Source organism: Capra hircus, chromosome 22 (assembly GCF_001704415.2).
Source record: "Capra hircus breed San Clemente chromosome 22, ASM170441v1, whole genome shotgun sequence".
Lineage (NCBI taxonomy): Eukaryota > Metazoa > Chordata > Mammalia > Artiodactyla > Bovidae > Capra > Capra hircus.
The window spans coordinates 59090344-59109264 of NC_030829.1; the positions used below are offsets into that span (position 1 = coordinate 59090344).

The window sequence follows — 18921 nt, forward strand, 5'->3', positions numbered from 1 at the left end:
CTATTTTTAAAAACCTTGGCGTCGACCGTTAAAGATTCGTATTTGGGGTGGGGGTAAAGGTGGAGGCCTCGCAAAGTACTCCGGTGCCCACTGAAGTGTGAGTGACCTGTGATTCGGGCCCTTCCCGGCCCATCCCCGAGGTTAGTCATGCAGGCAGTTCACCCCGCAGGGGCACGGCCAACACGGAGGACGTGGACCCCGAGACTATCCGTCTCCTTGTCGGGCGCTTTCAGGAGAGCCACGTTCCCGGGTATTCCTTGGGTGCAGCGCGGGCCGGGAGGAGCCGCCGGCGCGCGCGGGGCGGAGCCTGTCACGGGGCGGGGCCAGGCGGCCGCTGGGGGCGGGGCCAGGCGGCCGCTGGGGGCGGGGCAGGCGGCCGCTGGGGGCGGGGCCAGGCGGCGGGGGGGGGGGGGGGGGGGGGGGGGCGGCCGTGGGGGCGGGGCCAGGCGCGGGCGCGCAAGAGCGACCGGTGAGCTGCGGGCGGCGGGCGCGGGCGCGGGCGCGGGCGGCGGCGGCGCTGGGCTCTCAGGGTCAGCGGTCCTGGAGCGGGCGGAGCGGGGCTGGGGGCGGCGGCGCGGCTGGGCGGGAGGCGGCCCAGGCGGGGCGGGCTCCCTTCTGTCGGCGAGCCGGGCCGGGCCGGGCCGCGAGGCGGGCGGCGTCCCCGGGAGCCGGGCGCGCGGGCCGGGGCTGGGGCTGGGGAGAGGCGGGCCGCCTGGGGCGAGGCCCGAGTCCGACTCCTTCCGTCCCCGCGCGCAGGGCCCGCGGTGTGGGCGCCGAGGATGTGCGGCCGGACGTCCTGCCACCTGCCCAAGGAGGTCCTGGCCCGGGCCTGCGCCTACCGGGACCGGCAGGGCCACCAGCGGCTCCCGGAGTGGAGGGACCCCGACCGGTACTGCCCCTCGTACAACAAGAGCCCGCGGTCCAGCAGCCCGGTGCTGCTGTCCCGGCTGCACCTGGAGAAGGTGAGCGCCGACCTGATCTGGGTCATTTAGGGATCTTAAAGGAAAAAAGGAGCAAGGGGATCGCTATGCCCCTCAGGAGTGCAGCTTGTCAGACTCTCTAGGCTTAGCGCAGCGCTAACTCTGGCCTACAACACCTCTGACGTTTCTTGAACGCTGAAGCTTCTGCCCTTTCTGCTTGCTTTATCTTTAACTGAAGCCAGGAACAGAGGTGTTCGGTCTGGTATGCCAGAGTTTAATTGCTTTCTTGTGTTTCTAGAATCGACATCTATCGTCCTGGAGTGGTCAGTAATTTATAATGTTTTGCTTCCTTGCTTTATCTCCTGAGAGAGAAGCGGGGGGAGTGTCTGTATACATGCAGTGTAGTAGAAGTGCTTCATTCTGGAGAGTGATCGTTTCTCCATGTCTTAGATATTTTGAATATCTTTGATATGTTTTAAAATCCTGCTTGTTTCCTTCTTCAGTTTGGTCCGTAATGCATGAGACACTTCACGAAGTTGCTTGAAGCCCTGTTGCTCACTTTTTCCTTTTTCACGTTTTAGGCCCCACCAAGCAGCATGTAGGGAGAGTGTTCAGTGACCAGGGGCTGAGCCTGTGCCCCCGGTAGTGGAAGCACAGAGTCTTAGCCACTGGGCCCCCAGGGAAGTCCCTGTTGCGTGCTCTTCAGAAGTGTTGTGTTTATGTGGTAGTCAACAGGTTCATCTTTACGTTAGGAAGATCATATTTTGAAATCAACATATGAGATAACTGATTTTTTTGGTTGAGTGAAGCCATTTACATGAAATAGTTACTCGAGCCATTTTTAGTTGGCGCATACTTCCCTATTGAAACTAAAAAACCTTTTTAATGAGCAGAAAATCAAAATAAATACTATGGGAAACCTTGACTGGGAAAGGAAAAAATAAAACATTTCAGAAGAAAGCGTAGTCTGGAGACAAGGACCGACTGTATGCGGCGTCTCAGTGTTTAGCCACGGTTCTCTTTGTACCACCTCATTATCCAGTGAGTGTTAGCTGGAAGCAGACTTAACAGGTGTCAAGACAGAAGTGCAGAAAGACTGTGAGGGGTCCCAGGTTGCCCAGTTGGTGAGGGGCAGCTGATACGAAGGCCCAGTCCACGCTTCCGCTCCGGTGATGCTTCCTGGAACCAGGAATGGGACGGTGGGGCTCCGGAACACACACAGCCCTCCTCGCCTGTGAGTGCTGCACATTTCCTGATGTCGTGTTTTGACATCACCTCTCTCATAAATTTTATAAAGATCGCTAGGATTTCCTGACTTTGATAAATAGTTTTCGTTTATGTGAAAATGAAAAATTGTGGAATCGTAAAGCCAAATAGAACCATTTCAGCTTGTTAATCCACATCATAAAGACCGGCGCTGTTCAGATTGTAATATTTGCATTTGAAACCGCCGATTTGCACCCTACTTCCCCTTCTTCCTGTCCAACCCCAGTGCCACCGGCTGTTCTGATCACAGGTCCGAGAGGGCAGAGGAGAAGATGAGTAATACTGAGCAGTATTCTCAGCATTTTGGCTTAGAAGTACTTTCTATTCATCATGTCCCCCCCGTGGGGCAGCCCCTTACCTGGGTTTGGTTTACAGTTGTCGAGTGAACGACTCAAGTTAAAAGGCGATGCGTGGAATTTCTAAGAGGACGGTTTCCCAGCCTCGGCACTGCTGACACCCTGAGTGAAATGTTTGTTGTGGGAGCTGACCTGTCTGCATTGTAGACTGTTTAGCAGCATCACTGGCCTACTTTGGAACCCCCCAAAATAATACTCATGTTGCTTTCGAGTCCCTTGTGTTCATAGAGTGGTGAAATTTGCGTCCCAAATACACGTTCCCAGCTGAGGTCAAAGCTCCACCTTCTCGTTTCGGCTTTTATACTATAAACAAGTGTCTTTCTTGAGGTCTATTTATTGCTGGCTTTTTTTTGCATTTCTGTGCTTTTTGCCGGTGATCTCACTGTTTAAAATTGTCTCCAGGCGTAGTGGTAAAGTGCAGGCGAGGATTCCTAAAATCCAGAAGGAGGTAACATGCCTTACAGAGAACATCGTGTGTCAGACGCTTCACTCAGGCATGAGTTACTGTGACTGTTGGTCATGAATTCAAAATTAATGAACCAACAATATATGCTAAATAAAGTCTAACACATAATAGTGAATGTGGTGCACAGAAACAGAGAGAAGGCACGGTTGCATATGGACCAGTTAATGAAAACGTCACTACAGGCTCCTGGCCACCTAGCTCTGTATTTCCCCTGAGCAGCTCTTGGGTTTCCCTGACTTGCTGTTCGAAGTGACTTTGCGAAAGCTGACTGCGTGTGGGACAAGCATGGCCTCTGTGGTGTGTAGGGGAGGGGTTGGCTCGTTAATACAGGCAAGGTTTTGAAAGAAATGAGACAGGATCTTGTGAAGAGCACAGTTGGGGCGTTCAGTTCAGTTCAGTCGCTCAGTCGTGTCCGACTCTTTGCGACCCCATGGACCGCAGCACACCAGGCCTCCCTGTCCATCACCAGCTCCTGGAGTTTGCTCAAACACATGTCCATGGAGTCAGTGATGCATTAGCTTGGAACAAAAAGGGAAAGCCTCCTAAGATCCTATTAGACGGTTTCCTGTGCTCTTGGAGCCCCTTGCTCTCAGCTCTTTTCATCCTGCCATCCTTTCTAGATACTCTTTCTTGGACTGCACTTTCCTCTCATTTCTCCTTTTTCCTTTTTCTCCACCCCCTCCCCCCCACCACCTCCCGCAGGTTCATCCCATGGTTGATTTACTCTAAGAAATTTTATCCTCATGGCTTCACCAGTCACCTTTATGTAAATCTTGCAGATTCTTTTTAGTCATAACCTCGAAAAATATTAAACTACCACGCGTGTGCCTACTCCCTGCCACATGTCTAACCAGGGTCCTCTTACAGAGGCCTTATTGCTGCCTTCATTCCAGAGCTCGGCAAACCATGGTCTTCCGATCGAGTCCTGTGCGCTGAGTTTATAAAACAGCTTTATCAGAAGGCAGCCACGCTCACTTGCTCTCGGCTGCTCTGACATGCCAGGGGTGCCAGAGTTGAGCTGAGTGGCAGCAGAGACTGTATGGGCTCTGCCGCCGCTGTTGCTAAGGCGCTTCAGTCATGTCCGACTCTGTGCAGCCCCATAGACAGCAGCCCGCCAGGCTCCCCCGTCCCTGGGGTTCTCCAGGCAAGAGCAGAAAGCTTTTTTCTCAGAAAGCCACAGATGCCCACTGTCTGGCCCGTCACAAGAGAGCCTGCTTGTCCCTCTGCCAGGCATCTATCTCCTCAGTTTTAGCTCCACCTGCTCATTGGACGCAGGAAGCATCTCTCTGTGGATTTCATTCTGGTGACTCAGAACACCTTTTTGTTTCGTTAACCAGTGAGGAATTAGGGCAAGGCCTTGCAGGTACGGTTTGTCTCTTCCCTGGAGTCTAGGGTCTCAGGAGGCAGAAAGCCAGGGTCCTCTGGTCATTTCCCTGCATGAAGTTTTCTGGGACAGCAGCGCCTGTTTACCTGCTGCCTGGGCTGCGCTGCCCCGTCATAGTGGTTATTAACGCGCCAGAGACCGTGGGGTCTGCAAAGTCGGCAAGACTCAGTATTCAGCCTTCCAGAGAGAAGTCTGCGCGCATCTGGTGTAGAGGCCTCTCCCCTCTCTCCCCAGACCCACCGTTCCACTGCAGCAGAGCCCAGCACGCATGCGCTGCTCAGCCTGTGCCAGCCCAGCGTGTGTACCAAGAGAACAGTGTGTGCGTTTCAATCCGTCAGTCTCGTCAAATTCTCAGGGGGCCAGGTACCCCAGAAGAGTTTAGCAACCGTACGTTCAGGGCGGGGGCCCCAAGACTACCCTCGCATTTGGAGGTTGGTTAGAAGCAGCATGTAACGTGGCTACGGTTTATTACGGTGAAGGGATACACAGTAGGATCAGCAGGCGAAGAGAAGCAAGTAGAGATCCGGAGAAATTCACGCCCAGGCTTCTTTACAGTCTGCTCTCCCTCCCTGGGGGGGGACACACCGAGCAAGTTCCTTCTCCAGCAGTGAAAGAGGTGGTAACTCGTGTGCAGCGTTTCTGCCCAGAGAGACCTGTCAGACACAGGCCCCAGGTGTGCTGGCGCTGGTCACGTGGGCGCTCTGCCCAGCACGCAGCAGCCTCCCAGACGCCCAGAAGGAAAGCCGGTGCTCAGCAAGAACCTGTTTCCTGCCTGAAGCGGGCATAGGATGCCATCCCAGTCAGTTAGGGGAAGAGGGGCGCTCTCCAAAGCCAAGCTCTCACATGCTGCTTGAGGGCCAGCCCTGTGAACGGGCCTCCTAAAAATAGCATCCTAGGCTTGCTGTATGCTTGCTGCACGAAACCGCTTCCTGCCCAGTCTTGGCGCGGCCTCTGATTTCCCCTCTGGTCCCTCCTCCCATCTCTTCTCTGTCCCAGTCCTGTTCCTCTTTTGGGGTCCAACCCGAGAACCCCCTCACCCGATCCCCCTTCTGCCCCTCCCAAGGAGCTGACCGTTGGCCCCCTCTCACAGATCACTGTCTGCTGAACTTTCCCAGCACGCCTGTGGCACCACGAACAGGGCCGTAGCCCGTGGCATCGCCTCGCTCCGTGTCGCTCAGCGTCTGTGTGGCCTCACAAGGCATGGGGCACGTCTTCGGTGTGTCCCCGTCTTCGCACGGACCTTCCGTGGGATGCCTGTCGTGTGTGCCTTGTCAGAGCTGGGCCACGTGAGGTGCAGGGCCTCAGAGCCTGTCTCTCCTGTGGCCGGCACTGACTCCGAGCTTACAGGAGCTGAACCTCTTTGTACCCCCCACCCCCCGGGCAGAATGTCACCGTCCTGATAAGCACGGCTGCCTGAGAGCGCCAGCCACGCACGTCGTGAGAAAGAAGTCTTCAGAACTGCTGGCAGGAGCTCTCCCTGTCCACAGCCGCCGCCTCTGCGTTTCGGCACTGGTGGCGGTGGTGGCTAGGCCGCTCAGGCGTGTCCGACTCTCGCGACCCCTTGGGCTGTGGCCCGCCAGGCCCCTCTGTCCCCGGGGCTCTCCAGGCGAGAGCGCCGGAGGGGCTGGCCGTGCCCTCCTCCCGTCTCCTTGCTGCACCGCGCCCTTTCTCGTGGCAGGACGCGGACCCGTCCGAGCGGATCATTGCGACCATGCGTTGGGGCTTGGTCCCCTTCTGGTTCAGGGAAGAGGACCCTGCCAAGCTGCAGATCAACACCAGCAACTGCCGCAGCGACACCATCATGGAGAAGCGGTCCTTCAAGGTGGGAGAAGGCGTGCGTGCCGGCGGGCGGGCGCACAGAGCTGCGGCGCCTTGGACGCCTGCCAAGCAGCTCCAGGCTGTGTCCTGCTCGGCGCTGTAGAGTGCTGTTCTCTGTGCCCCGGTGGACAGAGCGGGGCTTTTCCTCCCACTCAACTGTGGGCTGCCGGGCCCAGCTGGACACGTGGTACCCAACCAGAGGTTCTTGTGTAGCGCTCGCGTCGCAGGACAGCTGGTGGTCCAGGTGGCTTCTAACCCACGTGTCCCGCCCTCAGCTGGGATGCAGGGACAGTGGGAGGCCTGCCCACGTGTCTCGTGAGGGTGGGCAGTCAGGCATCTCATGCGGCATCCTGCCCACCCTCCAGCGAGTGGGCACAGCTGCGGGGCTTTATGGCCCTGCCTAAGTCCCAAGCATCACCTCTGCTGTGTTCCTTGGTTTATACCGAGCCAGCCTGAGGTCACTGAGGGAGGGGACCTCATCGCTTGTGAATCCTGCTGGGTGGGGCTCGCTGTGGGGGCGGCCAGCTTGGGAGACTGGCTCCGCCGCGCCTCTGTCCTCTTGGGCACGTTACTTAATCTTTCCAACACCCGTGTGCGTGCGCCTTCCCACCTGGGAAGCGCGAGGTGCAGAGGAGCTGCCGCCCTGAGGTCTCCCGTGCTTTCCCCCAGGTGCCTCTGGTCAAGGGGAGACGCTGTGTCGTCTTGGCGGACGGCTTCTACGAGTGGCAGCGACGGCAGGCCTCGAACCATCGGCAGCCCTACTTCATCTATTTCCCGCAGATCGGGACCGAGCAGGTAGCGGCGGCGGCGGCGCGCCCTCCGTCTGGCTCGCGGGCTTTTCGGACATTCGGTTGGGTGTCTTTCCTGTGTTTTTTTTAACTCTCAGCCGTAAATTGTCTATTCAGATTTCCCTTCTGTCCCATCATTTCTTCTTTCTGGGAGTCTTGTTACACACGTGTGACCGGTGTGACGCGGTCCCGAGCTCCCAGGTGTTTCATAAACTTCATTCTTTTCCCTGCGTCTCAGTCGGGGCCGTTCTTCCTGGTTTGTTTTCAAGTTCGCTCTTGCTTCTTCTTCACTCCCGAGTCTGGTCCTGTTGATCTCGGTGTATCTTAGTTCCTTGGCCATCTGGCTGTTGTGTATATCTTAGATTTTTTTTCACTGGTTGCCAGACACAGGAGGTAGGAGAGAGACTGAGGCGGCTCATATTTGTCGCTGGACGTGGACACGTGTGTCTGCCCTTAGGCTCCGTTGGTGTTGCCGGGAGCTGGGCTGGACTTGGGTTTCGTTGCACACCAGACGCTTCAGCTGTTTGTCTGGTGTTGCCCTGTGTTCAGGGTGAGGGTTGGTTTTCCGGAGGGTTTCCCTCAAGAGCCCTGCTCCCCGCGCTTTGAAGCCCTCAGGACGCTCTCCCCAAGCACCTGCTGCTGCCCGTCACCCGGGGCCTGCTCGTCCACAGAGGCTGCAGAGCGCTGTCTGCTGTCCCGGTTCAGCCTCATCTTAAGCGGAACTGTGGCCCCAGCTCTCGAGAAAGCTCGTGAGCCTGCTGCTCCCCAGGGGAGCAGAGAGCTGTTCCTGTCGCCCTTTTGCAGCCTTAGCGGGGCTTCCCTTGACAAGCTTTATCCCTTCTCCCCTGGCTCCTTAAGCTTGGTGCTCCTTGGAGGAGAAGGGCGGGGTGAGGCTTCTTGCTGTCCCCAAGCACCTGGACACGCCGGGCAGGGAGTCTTCCTCTGTCCCCCGGCCCTGTCTGTCTCGTGAGCACCCGCGGAGGCTGGTGCGGATGCCTGCAGCCCTCTCGGGCAAGCCCGCGCTCTGCAGAGAGCAGCTGGATGGTCGTTTTATCTGAACGCTTAGCTAGCTGCTGCATAAAGGAGGCCTCGTGTGCCTCCTGTCACCACTGGGAAGCCCACAGTAGGGTCTCCTCTCCCTTTGGATGACCCTGTCTTTGCTTTACAGTTGAGGCTAAGTGGCTGCCCTATGGCCTGCGTTCTCTGATGAGTTTAAGGAAAGTTACGGTTATGGAGAGTCTCTACCTGTTCTTGTCAAGGGGGAGGCTGGAGGCGACTCTCCAGCCTTTGGAAGCTGGGAACTGAATCTTGAAGGCAGGTGGGAGTTAGTACGTTGAGCTCAGGCAGAAAAGACCTTTCGGGCAGGAAGAGGAAGGTTACTTCCCTGACCCGAAGGCTTTGTTTACAGACAGCTGGGCGGGTCGCAAGTTCCCCTTGGGCGTGAAAGCTGGAGTGAGGCTCCAGACCCCTTAAGGCCTGAGTGCCCACGGGAGGTGTTAGACCGTATGCTGAAAGCATTCCGGGGCCATAAATCTACTGCCTCGGGGAGGCTCTGCCACCAAGCCTCTGTCCTCTGACGGCGGGTCCAGGGCCTCCGTGCTGAGATGATGGCCGTGGTGTCGCCTGCAGGGGAGGGCGGCCGTGGACTGCCTGATCTGCCATGGGTTTGCTTCCAGTCCGAGCAGGTGGGCGCTGTGTCCAGCCCCGAGGACTGGGAGAAGGTCTGGGACAACTGGAGGCCGCTGACGATGGCTGGCATCTTTGACTGCTGGGAGCCCCCGGCGGGAGGAGACTGCCTCTATTCCTACAGCATCATCACGGTGGACTCCTGCAGAGTCATGAGCGACATCCATAACAGGCAAGCCACACGCCCGCGCCTGCGTTCAGAGGGGCTCAGGGCAGGGGTTGTCGTCTTTGGGTTTAAACAAGCAGCTTTCGGAATTCAGAGCTTCTGCATGCGCAGATTTAGAGAGTCGGAAACTAAGCCTGATTCACAAGATACAGGTACAGTCTGCGTGAGGCCAACATGACACCCGTTCCTGGAAGTTGCCACGCTATGCAAAACTGCAGTGAAATCCAGGGAACTTACAGAAAAGTGGGAATAAGGGGACAACACTTAAACATTCTGTCAGTGACCCAGTTAAAAAGATAACAGGAATCTAATAGAACCCGTGCTACAGATGCGTGCATTCCGTGGCTGAGAAGCACGAGGAAGCTACAGTAAGCGTGGCAGAAGGGCCCGAGGTCAGCTTGTGCTGGAGGAGTCGCAGTTCGTGACTTACTGTGACGTGGTGGGAGGAAGGTGATGCGGAGTGATTGTCTTTTCCGGTCTTAAACCCTGGGGTGTGTTCTTCTGCCTTTGAACTGTTGTTCCTCCGAGGCTGGCCTTCATAGTGGATACATATTTAATCAGAACCGATCGTTCTGAGGCGATGGGCCGCCTCCCCCAGTTAGCTTCAGCGTCCCGCCTGGAGCCGCGCAGACCGCCGTCAGGGGCCTGAGAGGCGCCCCCCCACCCTGGCCCCCCGCGCTCTTTGTGTACAGACAGCCGTTCTCTTTGTGGGAAAGGCCGCCTTTTTTTCACTGTTTGGCTTTATCGGCATACTGAGAAACCTTCCCGCCGCGTCTGTCCCTTGGAGCCTGGTCGGTGCGCCTCTCCACGCTGCTGGCACCTGTCCCGGCCGTGGCTATTCCTTTCTCCAGCCCCCTCGCTGCTGTGGGTCCTGTGTGCCTGTTGCCCGGGAGATACCACGTGCTCTCTCCCTGCTTTCAGGAGCGTCGTTTAGTCTGTCGTGTCCGGCTCTTTGCGACTCCGTGGACTGTAACCCGCCAGGCTCCTCTGTCCACGGGATTTCCCAGGCAAGAGTACCGAGTGGGCTGCCATTTCCTTCTCCAGGGGATCTTCCCAGCCCGGGGATCAAACCTACGTTTCCTGCCCTGGCAGGTGGATTCTTTACCACTGAGCCACCTGGGAAGTCTGGCTTTCAAGATGGTTTATTATTATTTCACCCTTCTCCCCAAGACTTACACGTTTTCCGTTTTCGTGCACTGCTTGGAATGTCTGAGCCAGGAAGCTTAGACATGTTTGAGGTGTTGAATGAGCAGGTTTTGAACAGAAGCGTTTACAAGGCAAAGCGAGAGCAGACCGCCACTTTGGAGGAGGCCGTGCGCTGAGCCGAGGCGGCCGGCAGCGTCTGAGGCGCGGGCTCCGTGCCCTTACAAGGTTCAGCTCAGCAGCGTGACGCGTTCTGTGTTCACATTGGGTTTCCTCACAGATGAAACTGTGTATAAGCAAATGCAAAATCTGCATTATGCTTAAATTGCTGTCTAACAGCCAATCCCACTGGAATAAGTTTTCATTTTAAAAACAAGCATTAGCAGAACTGACATACTTGTGTGATGATTTCAGGATTTTTGCCAGGTCTCAGTGCCCTCAGGGGTAATTTTATGATGTTTTGCTGAGAAGAATCCAGTACGGCACATATTGGGTTATCTATTTTAACCCCTTTGTCCTAAGCATTCTGTCTGAAATGATGCTTTCCTGGAATATAATAGTTCTGGTTTTGCTAATTCACCTTAAAATAAAGTCCTACTTCATCAAATCTGAGATTCTGTTCCACTGTCTTAGACAGTTAAGAAAAGTGAACTGCTGCCAAGTACTGCCGATGAAGTTGTGATTCAGTGCGAAGGTGCCATCCATTGGACGTCTAGATGGCAGAGGGTTAAAAATACTGCTTAAAAGTATATCCTGGGAAGATTCCCTGGCAGGCCGGCGGTTAGGACTCCATGCCGCCACTGCTGAGAAACTGAGATCCTACAAGCTGTGTGGTGCAGCCAAAAAATAAAATAGTAAAGCAAGTATGTGTTTAATTTGTTGAAGCAACAATAATTATTAAAAGTAACAGTCACGCATTTCTCTCCTAAATTCAGCCGTACCATCTCCCAATGAAGTGTGTACATGCTTTGCACTGGCCTAGAGCATAAAATTGGAAGCTAACCAAGAGCTCCTTTCCTAACGCCTTGTGGGTACCGGGAGCCGTCTGGGGCGGCCTCTTCACTTTTCTGAGCCATTTCAGTCACAGTTGCATTTCGGTTGCCTTTCGGGCAGAGTTATAAATAACTCTTCCTTACATAAGCCTGACGTGGGTGGGAAGGCTGGGGTCTTCATGACAGACAGGTTTCCCAGGCTCCGTTTCCCCTTGGAGTCTAGGCCGGGGCGCCGTAAAGGTCGCCACTCTGCAGCGTTTGTGCGGGAGGGCACCCACTTGCAGCACCGGGCACGGTCTTCGCCACCACACTCTGAGCTGGCTCTGCTGTGCTGAGCTCCATGCCCTGTTGTTCCCAGGGGCACGGGACAGCGTGCAGGGTGCAGGCGTGGAGAGGGGGGCAGCCTGTGCCTCAGCTGACTAGACCCCCCCCCGGTGCCCCCGACCCCTGTCTTGCGCTCACCCCCCAGGATGCCTGCCATACTGGATGGTGAGGAGGCGGTCTCTAAGTGGCTGGACTTTGGTGAGGTCTCAGCTCAGGAAGCTCTGAAGTTGATCGGCCCCACGGAGAACATCGCCTTCCACCCGGTGTCGTCCGTGGTGAACAGCTCCTGGAACAACACTCCCGAGTGTCTGTTCCCGCTCCACCTGCTGGCCGGAAAGGTAGGGCCCGGACGCCCACTGTCCCTGCCGAGCTCCGCCTGCTTCAAGGGCCCTCTCCGTGCACACTGGGACCTTTACCGCCAGACACTGAATCCAAAGCACCCACAGTTCATCCCCCCGTGCACAGCAAGGCGGCCCAGGGTGTGACCCTCAGCGGGCTGCGGGTCGGCCCAGCGCATGCCTGTCGGTGTTCAGGCTGGGCCGGGCCTTCTGTGACTTCATGAGGCTGCTCGGGTGGGTCTGATAAGCCCCCTTTGAGCACTCCTCTGGAGGGTGACTGTGAAAAGGACAGAGGGGCCCTGACCAGAACTGTCTCTTGCCAGCCGAATGGGAGCTGTGTCTCCGTCTGTTCTCTCTGCTTCCCCAGCTCCAGGATGGGGGGATTTCAGTCCTTGTTCTCCTTCAGGAGACGAGCGTTCCTGTGGAGAGCACAGCGCTTAGGGTTGGCGGGGATCGCGGGGCTGTATTTTGAAAGGAAGGTGGACAGACAAGAGGCCTGGGTGATAAGCCCCAGAGCAGCAGTTGGCCCCGCCGACACCTGGGGTGAGGCGTGGGGGCGGCAGCTGCTCCTCCGGGGCCAGAGGACGCGACAGCCGGAACCACGGCCCCCGCCCCGTCTCCCTCAAAGCCTCTTACGTTTTCACACTCACAGTCAGCATCAGCCTTTTTCTCTCGGTTCTCTCAAAGCCTTGTATCCCCGGTAGCGCTTTTCATTACCTGTCTCTCAAAAAATGCAACTGTAGATACTCATTTTGCACCAGACCCAGCCCCACGTTTGCCACGGTCTTCTCTGCAGAATTCGCGCTCTGGAGAGCTGGCATCCTGTGCTGGGCTCGGGCGCAGGGGGCAGCAGGCCCCTCTCGCCCAGCCTCTGTCTGAGGGCTGCTCGCCCTCCAGCTTGCTCCCTGCACGGCCTGCTCAGGCCAAGTGACGCTCTTTCTCCTGCGCTTGCTTCCTCCTCTGCCCAGGTTTGGAGAGCCTGCCCGCTATCTTCTGTGGCCGGTCTCGCCCACCACGAGCTGCCCCCTCTCCCTTCCGGCCCTGGGAACCCACCCTGCTCCCCTCCTCGTGCCCAGGTCGGTCCCTCACGCAGCGCGTCTTCCCCACTTTCCCGGGAGCTCGAGCTGGGGGTCTGAGCTGCTGCTGCTTTCTCCTAGGAGCTCAAGGTGAGTGCCAGCAGCCAGAAGATGCTGCAGTGGCTGGCCACGAAGTCACCCAAAAAGGAAGAGCCCAAAACACCCCAAAAGGCAGAGTCAGATGCGCCCCAGTGGTCCAGCCAGTTCCTGCAGAAGAGCCCAGTAACCCCCAAGAGAGGCAGCGCCAGCCTCCTGGAGCGATGGCTGAAGCGGGGTCAGGAGGAAGAGCCTGTGGCCAAGCGGCCTATGTTTAATTCTAGTCTTTTGCCCATTTCAAGTTTGTTTTCTGATTGTAAGTTATTACTTTTCATGTTGTAGACACAAGGTCTCTGAAAGATACGTGATCTGCAAATAGCTTCTCCTACTTTTGGCTTACCTTTTCACTGTCTAAAGGTGACTTTAATACTTGCATGGTGATAGCACTATTAAATATTTAAAAAACAAGGTGGGTCACTGTAACGATAGTCACTGGTTTCAGGAGGTGGTTGAGGTCAGAGGTCCAAGTCCACGTCCCCACCTTGTTCACGGTCAGGACCAGAGGGCAACACCCTGGTCTGTGAATCACCTGCCACTCGGGGTCCACTCACCGCCGCCCAGCACCAGGGGAGGCCGCCGGGCCCCCCACGCCCAGCCCACGAGGCAGGGCTGGGGTGCGGGGAGCCATGTGCCCCTGACGGGGGAGCTGTGGTGGTCCTGAGCATCCAGGGGGTGAGCCCAGAGCGGCCGGAGGAAGCAACCCTCCGGGGACCTGAGGAGTGGGGCGTGTAGAGCCGCAGGCACGGTCTGCCAGCCTCCGCCCTCCCACCGGCCAACACGTGGCCGTTTCCTAACACTGATCCTCACGGCGCCTGCCGTCCCAGCGTGGCTCATCCGTGTGGAACATGGGCCATGCTGCCAAACCCTCCTGTCCTGTCAAGAGTCAGAAACCCAGAAACACACAAGGGCCGCGTGTCAGCGACCACGTGGGTTAAACCACCGAAAACCCAAAGGCCGCTCACGCTCGCTGCTCACGGCCCCGCCTCTGCAGGGACAGCGCTCTCCAGCCGGGGTCCCCTCCCCCCGCCCAACTGTGATCAGAAACACAGACGCATACACCAGGGGCCGGTGCTGAGCGGCTGGACGGAGGAGGCCCGCAGACTGTGCCGGCAGCTGCTGCTCGAGAGAAAGCGCTGTGAGGGCGACCAGCATGAGCCCAGGCCTGGAGGAAAAGATGGGGCGAAGACAGACGATCTTTGTTCTTGGTACATTTTATTGGCATCACGTTCGTCTCTTTACAGAAGAACCTGGCCCACACCCGGGGACACAGGCCCTCAGAGGGGAGCTCTGTGAAGCAGGCTACAGTGTGGGGGGGCCGCGGGCTACACTGGGGAGTCGGGGCTGGGGAAGGTGTGCTCACCGAGGACGCCACACCCCGAGAGGAGCGCCGTCTAGAACAAAGGTACCGTCGCTAGCACAGGTCTGGGAGGGCCTCCTCTCCCTCTTGGACGTGGATGCGAATCTAACGGGAGTTTTAAAAGTGTGGAGCAGGAAAGAAAAAAAGGGAAAATGAGAGTTTTAATTTGTGAAACAGCTGTTTCTCCATTGCACACACCAAAGTATTATGCAAATCGCCTCTTGGAAAATTTAGATGCAGAGGGAACTGGACAGCCTCCCCCTGGAGAGATGCAAAGCTTTTTGGCTCTGAAGTCTTTGATAAAAGGCGTACATGATTCTCGTGTCTACTGTACAGAATACTGCCTCCTGCTGGACTTCTCACCTCTTGAGATGCTGAACACGCGGCGGTCCAGACCGGGTTCAGCCCTCTGCCTCTAGGCCTGCATCACAGGACTTAAACACATAACCCAAGAATTTCTTACACTGATTTATACATTTTAATTGGTTGCATATATTAACATGTACTATAAGATTCTTTTCTACGAAGCATTACATAATAAATGGATACTGTAAAAAGATCTGATTAGTTAAAAGTAACAAGCATTAACAGATACATACAAAACTCAGCCTGATCAGACTGGGTGTGAGCCTGTGATGGAGCGCAGGGCACCAGCCTTCCCACGTGGTGGCCTTCACAGGAGGGGGTGGGTAAAAAGACCACAAGACGGTTAAAAAAATCAGAACTAATTAGACACAGATTAACTGTAAACAGTTCTCTCTCCAGTGGACAAAAGGAAGCTTCCAGCGCAGACTCCACCCAGGTGGGTGTGCGCCTCCGGCCTTGCTGCTGCCGTGGAGCCCGCGGGGCGGGCGGTGGGTCTGTGGGGCGTGTGCGGGGGTCGGCGGTGTGCTGGGCTCTCCGGGCAGCTGGGCGAGAGATGACTGTCTGTGGGAGGAGGGGCTCGTGGAAGAAGGCCTGCACGTGTGTTCTCGGTCGCGGAGGACTGTGTGCTCTGCTCTCTGCCTCTTCAGCAGCTGCAGCTCTCGGCCGAGGCCTTGGGGCGGTCATTCTTGTCCAGTTTGATGGGCTCGGGGAACTCGTTGTACAGCTCCACTTCCGTTTCCTGGGCAGGGAGAGAGGCGGTGACCGCGGGCCCAGGGTGGCTGCACGTCCTGCGGTGTAGGGGGGCGGGCCCCACAGTGGAGGGGCCAGGCGGGCAACGAGGGACGCTGTGGGGCAGGGGCAGGAGGGATAGGCTGGCGCCCTCCACCCGCAGGTGCCCGCTCTGGGAGCTTCTGCCAGTGCCTGACAAGGACAGGGTCTGGGGCCCCAGCCCTCACAGACCCCGCGAGCTCGCCCTGCGCGCCCCTCTCTGAACCCAGGTCTGTTGTCTCTTCCAGGCCTTCAGAAGAGCCTGCCCCCAAGGCTGCACATGCCAGGCCCGCCCAGGACAACTCGCTCAGTGTGGGGCCCACAGGACAGGGCCTGGGGTCACTTCACGGGGACTTGGGCTGAATTAGCGTTTCCAGCCAGGGGCAGCTCCCTGCTTCCTAGGGAAGAGAATTCACCTGTGCCTTAGACGCGGAGCACCCGTGGGCCGAGGCCCTCTGGGGAAACCACTCCGGTCACAAGTGCTGTGCAAGCGGCCACGCCCAGGACTACCTGTAGTTTAAGGCGGTCTCGCTCCCTGAGGGCTGAGCGTGTGCCCCTGTGGCCTGGTCTGCTCACAGGCCCAAGCCATCAGGCCCTTCCCGGCCCCGGAGGCGAGCCGGCTCCAGCAGCAGCGGCCTGTCCCGCCTGTTGCTCCAAGCCCTGACCAGCGCTCATCTGCTTTCTATCTTAATGGAGGCCTCAGCGAGATCAGACCTGTGGCCCCGAAACCGACAGGAAATAAGTGTGTCCTTGAGCCACGCGGCCTGTGGGCGCTGTCCGGGGCCCGGTGCTGGCTGACACAGTTAGAACCTCAGGAAGGTTTATTTTTTGTGGGGGTAGGTGGTGGGGAGAGGACGGAGGAGGAAAAAGTTGCACCTGGAGTGAAAGTCTTAGTTCAAATGGATGACGAACCGAACAGAGCCAAGAGGAAAGCCTCGACTAGCGAGGGGAGAGGCCGTGAGGTCGGGACGGCCGCGCAGGGAGCACGCGGGCTGCAGGCGGGGCCCGGCGCAGGGAGAGCACGATGCGGGGGAGCGGGCTCCACAGAGGGAACACACACCCACCAGCAGGTTCTTCACTGTGGCCAGAGAGGCTGAGAAGGAGGCCCACCACACACAGCTCAGCCCCACCTCTGCGCACGGCCGAGGCCCAGGTGAGGGCTGCAGGGGCCCCTCTGCAGAGCATGGGCGCTGCGCCAGTGATGCCACCGCGGTGCTGGGACTGAGGGTCACCACTGTCCCCAGGGACAGCCAGGGGCCCCCTTACCAGTCGGACAGTCTTCCTCCCGCGACTCGAGCTCTAGGGGCAGGAGTGTTCAGGGAGGAAAGCACTGCCCTGCCGCTGTGGGGTCAGAGGAGCCCTCACCCGGCACCGGCCAACAGGATGCCGCTGGTATGTGGTGGGGAGGGGGACCATCTGAATAAACACCACAGAGAAAACGCAGGAGAACCTTACCTAAGAAAGACGACTCCTAGAGCCTTTTGGGTTAACCTTTATGAGGATCGTTTAGGATAATTCCCAAAGTTGGTGCACCTCACTGAATCTTCACAAACGCCCTGAAAGCGGGCAATCTCATTGTACAGCTCAGATAGGATTTAAAAACCAGACCAGATCCCAAGACAGGCAGCAGAGCTGGGCCTCCAACTCAAGTGTATCTTGAAACAGGAGGAGCACACCGAGCGGGGCGGCCCCACACGAGGCAGCCTCGGTGTGTGCCCCCGCGGAGCTGACTTACACACGGCGGGACGGGGCCGCTCTCAAAGGCCCGCCACCACCTCTGGCTGCACAGAAAGCCCGTGGGGAGAGAAGGTGCGGGCCAAGGCGGCCAGGCCCGGGCTCCGTCCCCGGACACCCACCTGCTTGAGCGCGTTCCGGGCGATCGTCTGGAAGGCCTGCTCCACGTTGATGGCCTCCTTGGCGCTGGTCTCGAAGTAGGGGATGTTGTTTTTGCTGTAGCACCAGGCCTGAGCCCGCTTGGCGGCCACCTGAAGGGGAGGCAGGGTGCAGGTGCCAGGAAGAGCAGGCATCCCAGCGGAAGAACCCCCGGGACCCCTGCTGGCCACCGCCCACCCGCCCCTCGCCAGCTAAGCTCAGTACCGTGGGGCTTTCCCCTCTCAGCCTCCGACCCCGAGCTGCACCTGGAGGCAGCTTGTGAAGGGAGGCGGCAGCCAGCTCGGGAGGAAGTGCCTCCCCTCCGGCCCAGGACAGGTCTCCAGCCCCTCCTGTGACCGCTCAGCACACCTGCCTGGACCCCTGGCCTGATCACACACCCAGGCCCCAGAGCCCCCAACCCAGCCACATCCTGTTTCCTGACTCCCCACCGAGCCTGTTTTCAGGAACAAGAGAAGAACCAGTTCACTTAGGAAAGAGCCAACTGGTCAAAAATAAACTCAGCGATGAGTGAGTGAATGAAGTCGGTCAGTCGTGTCCGACTCTGCAATCCCATAGGCTGTAGCCTACCAGGCTCCTCCGTCCATGGGATTTTCCAGGCAAGAGTACTGGAGTGGGCTGCCATTTCCTTCTCCAGAGGACCTTCCCGACCCAGGGATTGAACCCGGGTCTCCCGCATTGTAAGCAGACGCTTTACCGTCTGAGCCACCAGGAAAACTCGGCTACACTTAACAATATCTCTGTCTACATTCCCCAGAGAGATGCTACTGGAAAGGAAGCCAGAGCAGTTTTACTCAAAGCCCAAAGCACCTCCCGACCCGCGGGATCTGGGGGGGCCCTGCTGCGGGAGGACGACAGCTGACGGCAACCGAACCCTCCCCCAGGGTCAGCAGCAGAGGCGCCCACAAGCCCGAGTCACGGCTGTGCGGGTGGTGTGGGGGTCTCAGAGGGCCTCCTGGGCCCTAGTCCCCAGGGGCAGCCGGCCTGAAGATGGCGCCCCTGTGCACCCCCAGAGCCACGAGGCGCTCAGCACAGACCCTCCATGTGCACAGGGTACCTCAGAACAGGCGGCCCAGGCGAGAGAGCAGGGCGCTGGGCAGGCCCTCTGGGGCCCCACGGCCAGGAGACTGAGGTCCCACGGGGCCCAGAGGTCAAGCCCGGACTGGAGCCAGGAGGGCTGGCAGGGGGCCACTCCACGGGGCGCCCCGACCCCGCACACGCACCCTGCTCTGCTCCCAGGAAGCCGGGCCCCACCCAAGGGCGGCCAGGGGCCCCCTTGTTAGTTGTACCCTTCCCTTGCAGGGGTCACAGGCAGACAGAAAGATGGGTGATCCTCGGGGCACACGGTTCTTTACCAGTCAAATCTGAACACTGGCGCTGCCCCCTTTGAAAGGCAGCCCCCCACCAAGGACCCCGCCATCGCCAGCACACACCTGTCTGTTTTCGAGGTCAATCTTGTTTCCCAGCACGACGAAGGGGAAGTTCTCGGGGTCCCGGGGACTGGCCTGGATGAGAAACTCGTCTCTCCAGCTGTCAAGGGTCTTGAACGTGTTGGGGGCGGTCACGTCGAACACCAGGACACAGCAGTCGGCGCCTCTGTAGAAGGCCACGCCCAGGGACTGGAACCGCTCCTGTCCCGCCGTGTCCCAGATCTGCCCAAAACACACCATCACTCCTGGGGGCGCAGCCCAGGACGGGGGGTGCGGGGGACGCCAGGGCCA

The 18921-nt window shown here is 58.1% G+C and overlaps 2 protein-coding genes across 3 annotated transcripts in view; one reads left to right on the forward strand and one right to left on the reverse strand.

Moving 5' to 3' along the window:
• On the forward strand, nt 481–15099 carry HMCES (5-hydroxymethylcytosine (hmC) binding, ES cell-specific). The gene is made up of 10 exons (XM_018066686.1): nt 481–530; nt 757–962; nt 6071–6214; nt 6880–7005; nt 8675–8856; nt 11455–11647; nt 12616–12723; nt 12805–13075; nt 13811–13954; nt 14942–15099. Exons 2-10 carry the CDS (start codon nt 780–782, stop codon nt 15097–15099), a joined length of 1509 nt encoding a protein of 502 aa, XP_017922175.1. The 5' UTR covers nt 481–530; nt 757–779.
• The window catches only part of RAB7A (RAB7A, member RAS oncogene family), a 45223-nt gene continuing 40314 nt past the window's right edge, over nt 14013–18921 (reverse strand). The window contains exons 4-6 of one of the 2 annotated variants that reach the window (XM_018066621.1): nt 18634–18852; nt 17167–17295; nt 14013–15281 (exon numbers count right to left, since the gene is read on the reverse strand). In XM_018066621.1, coding sequence (XP_017922110.1) covers nt 15186–15281; nt 17167–17295; nt 18634–18852 — 444 coding nt within the window. In that variant the 3' untranslated portion in view covers nt 14013–15185. 2 annotated transcript variants of the gene reach the window in all.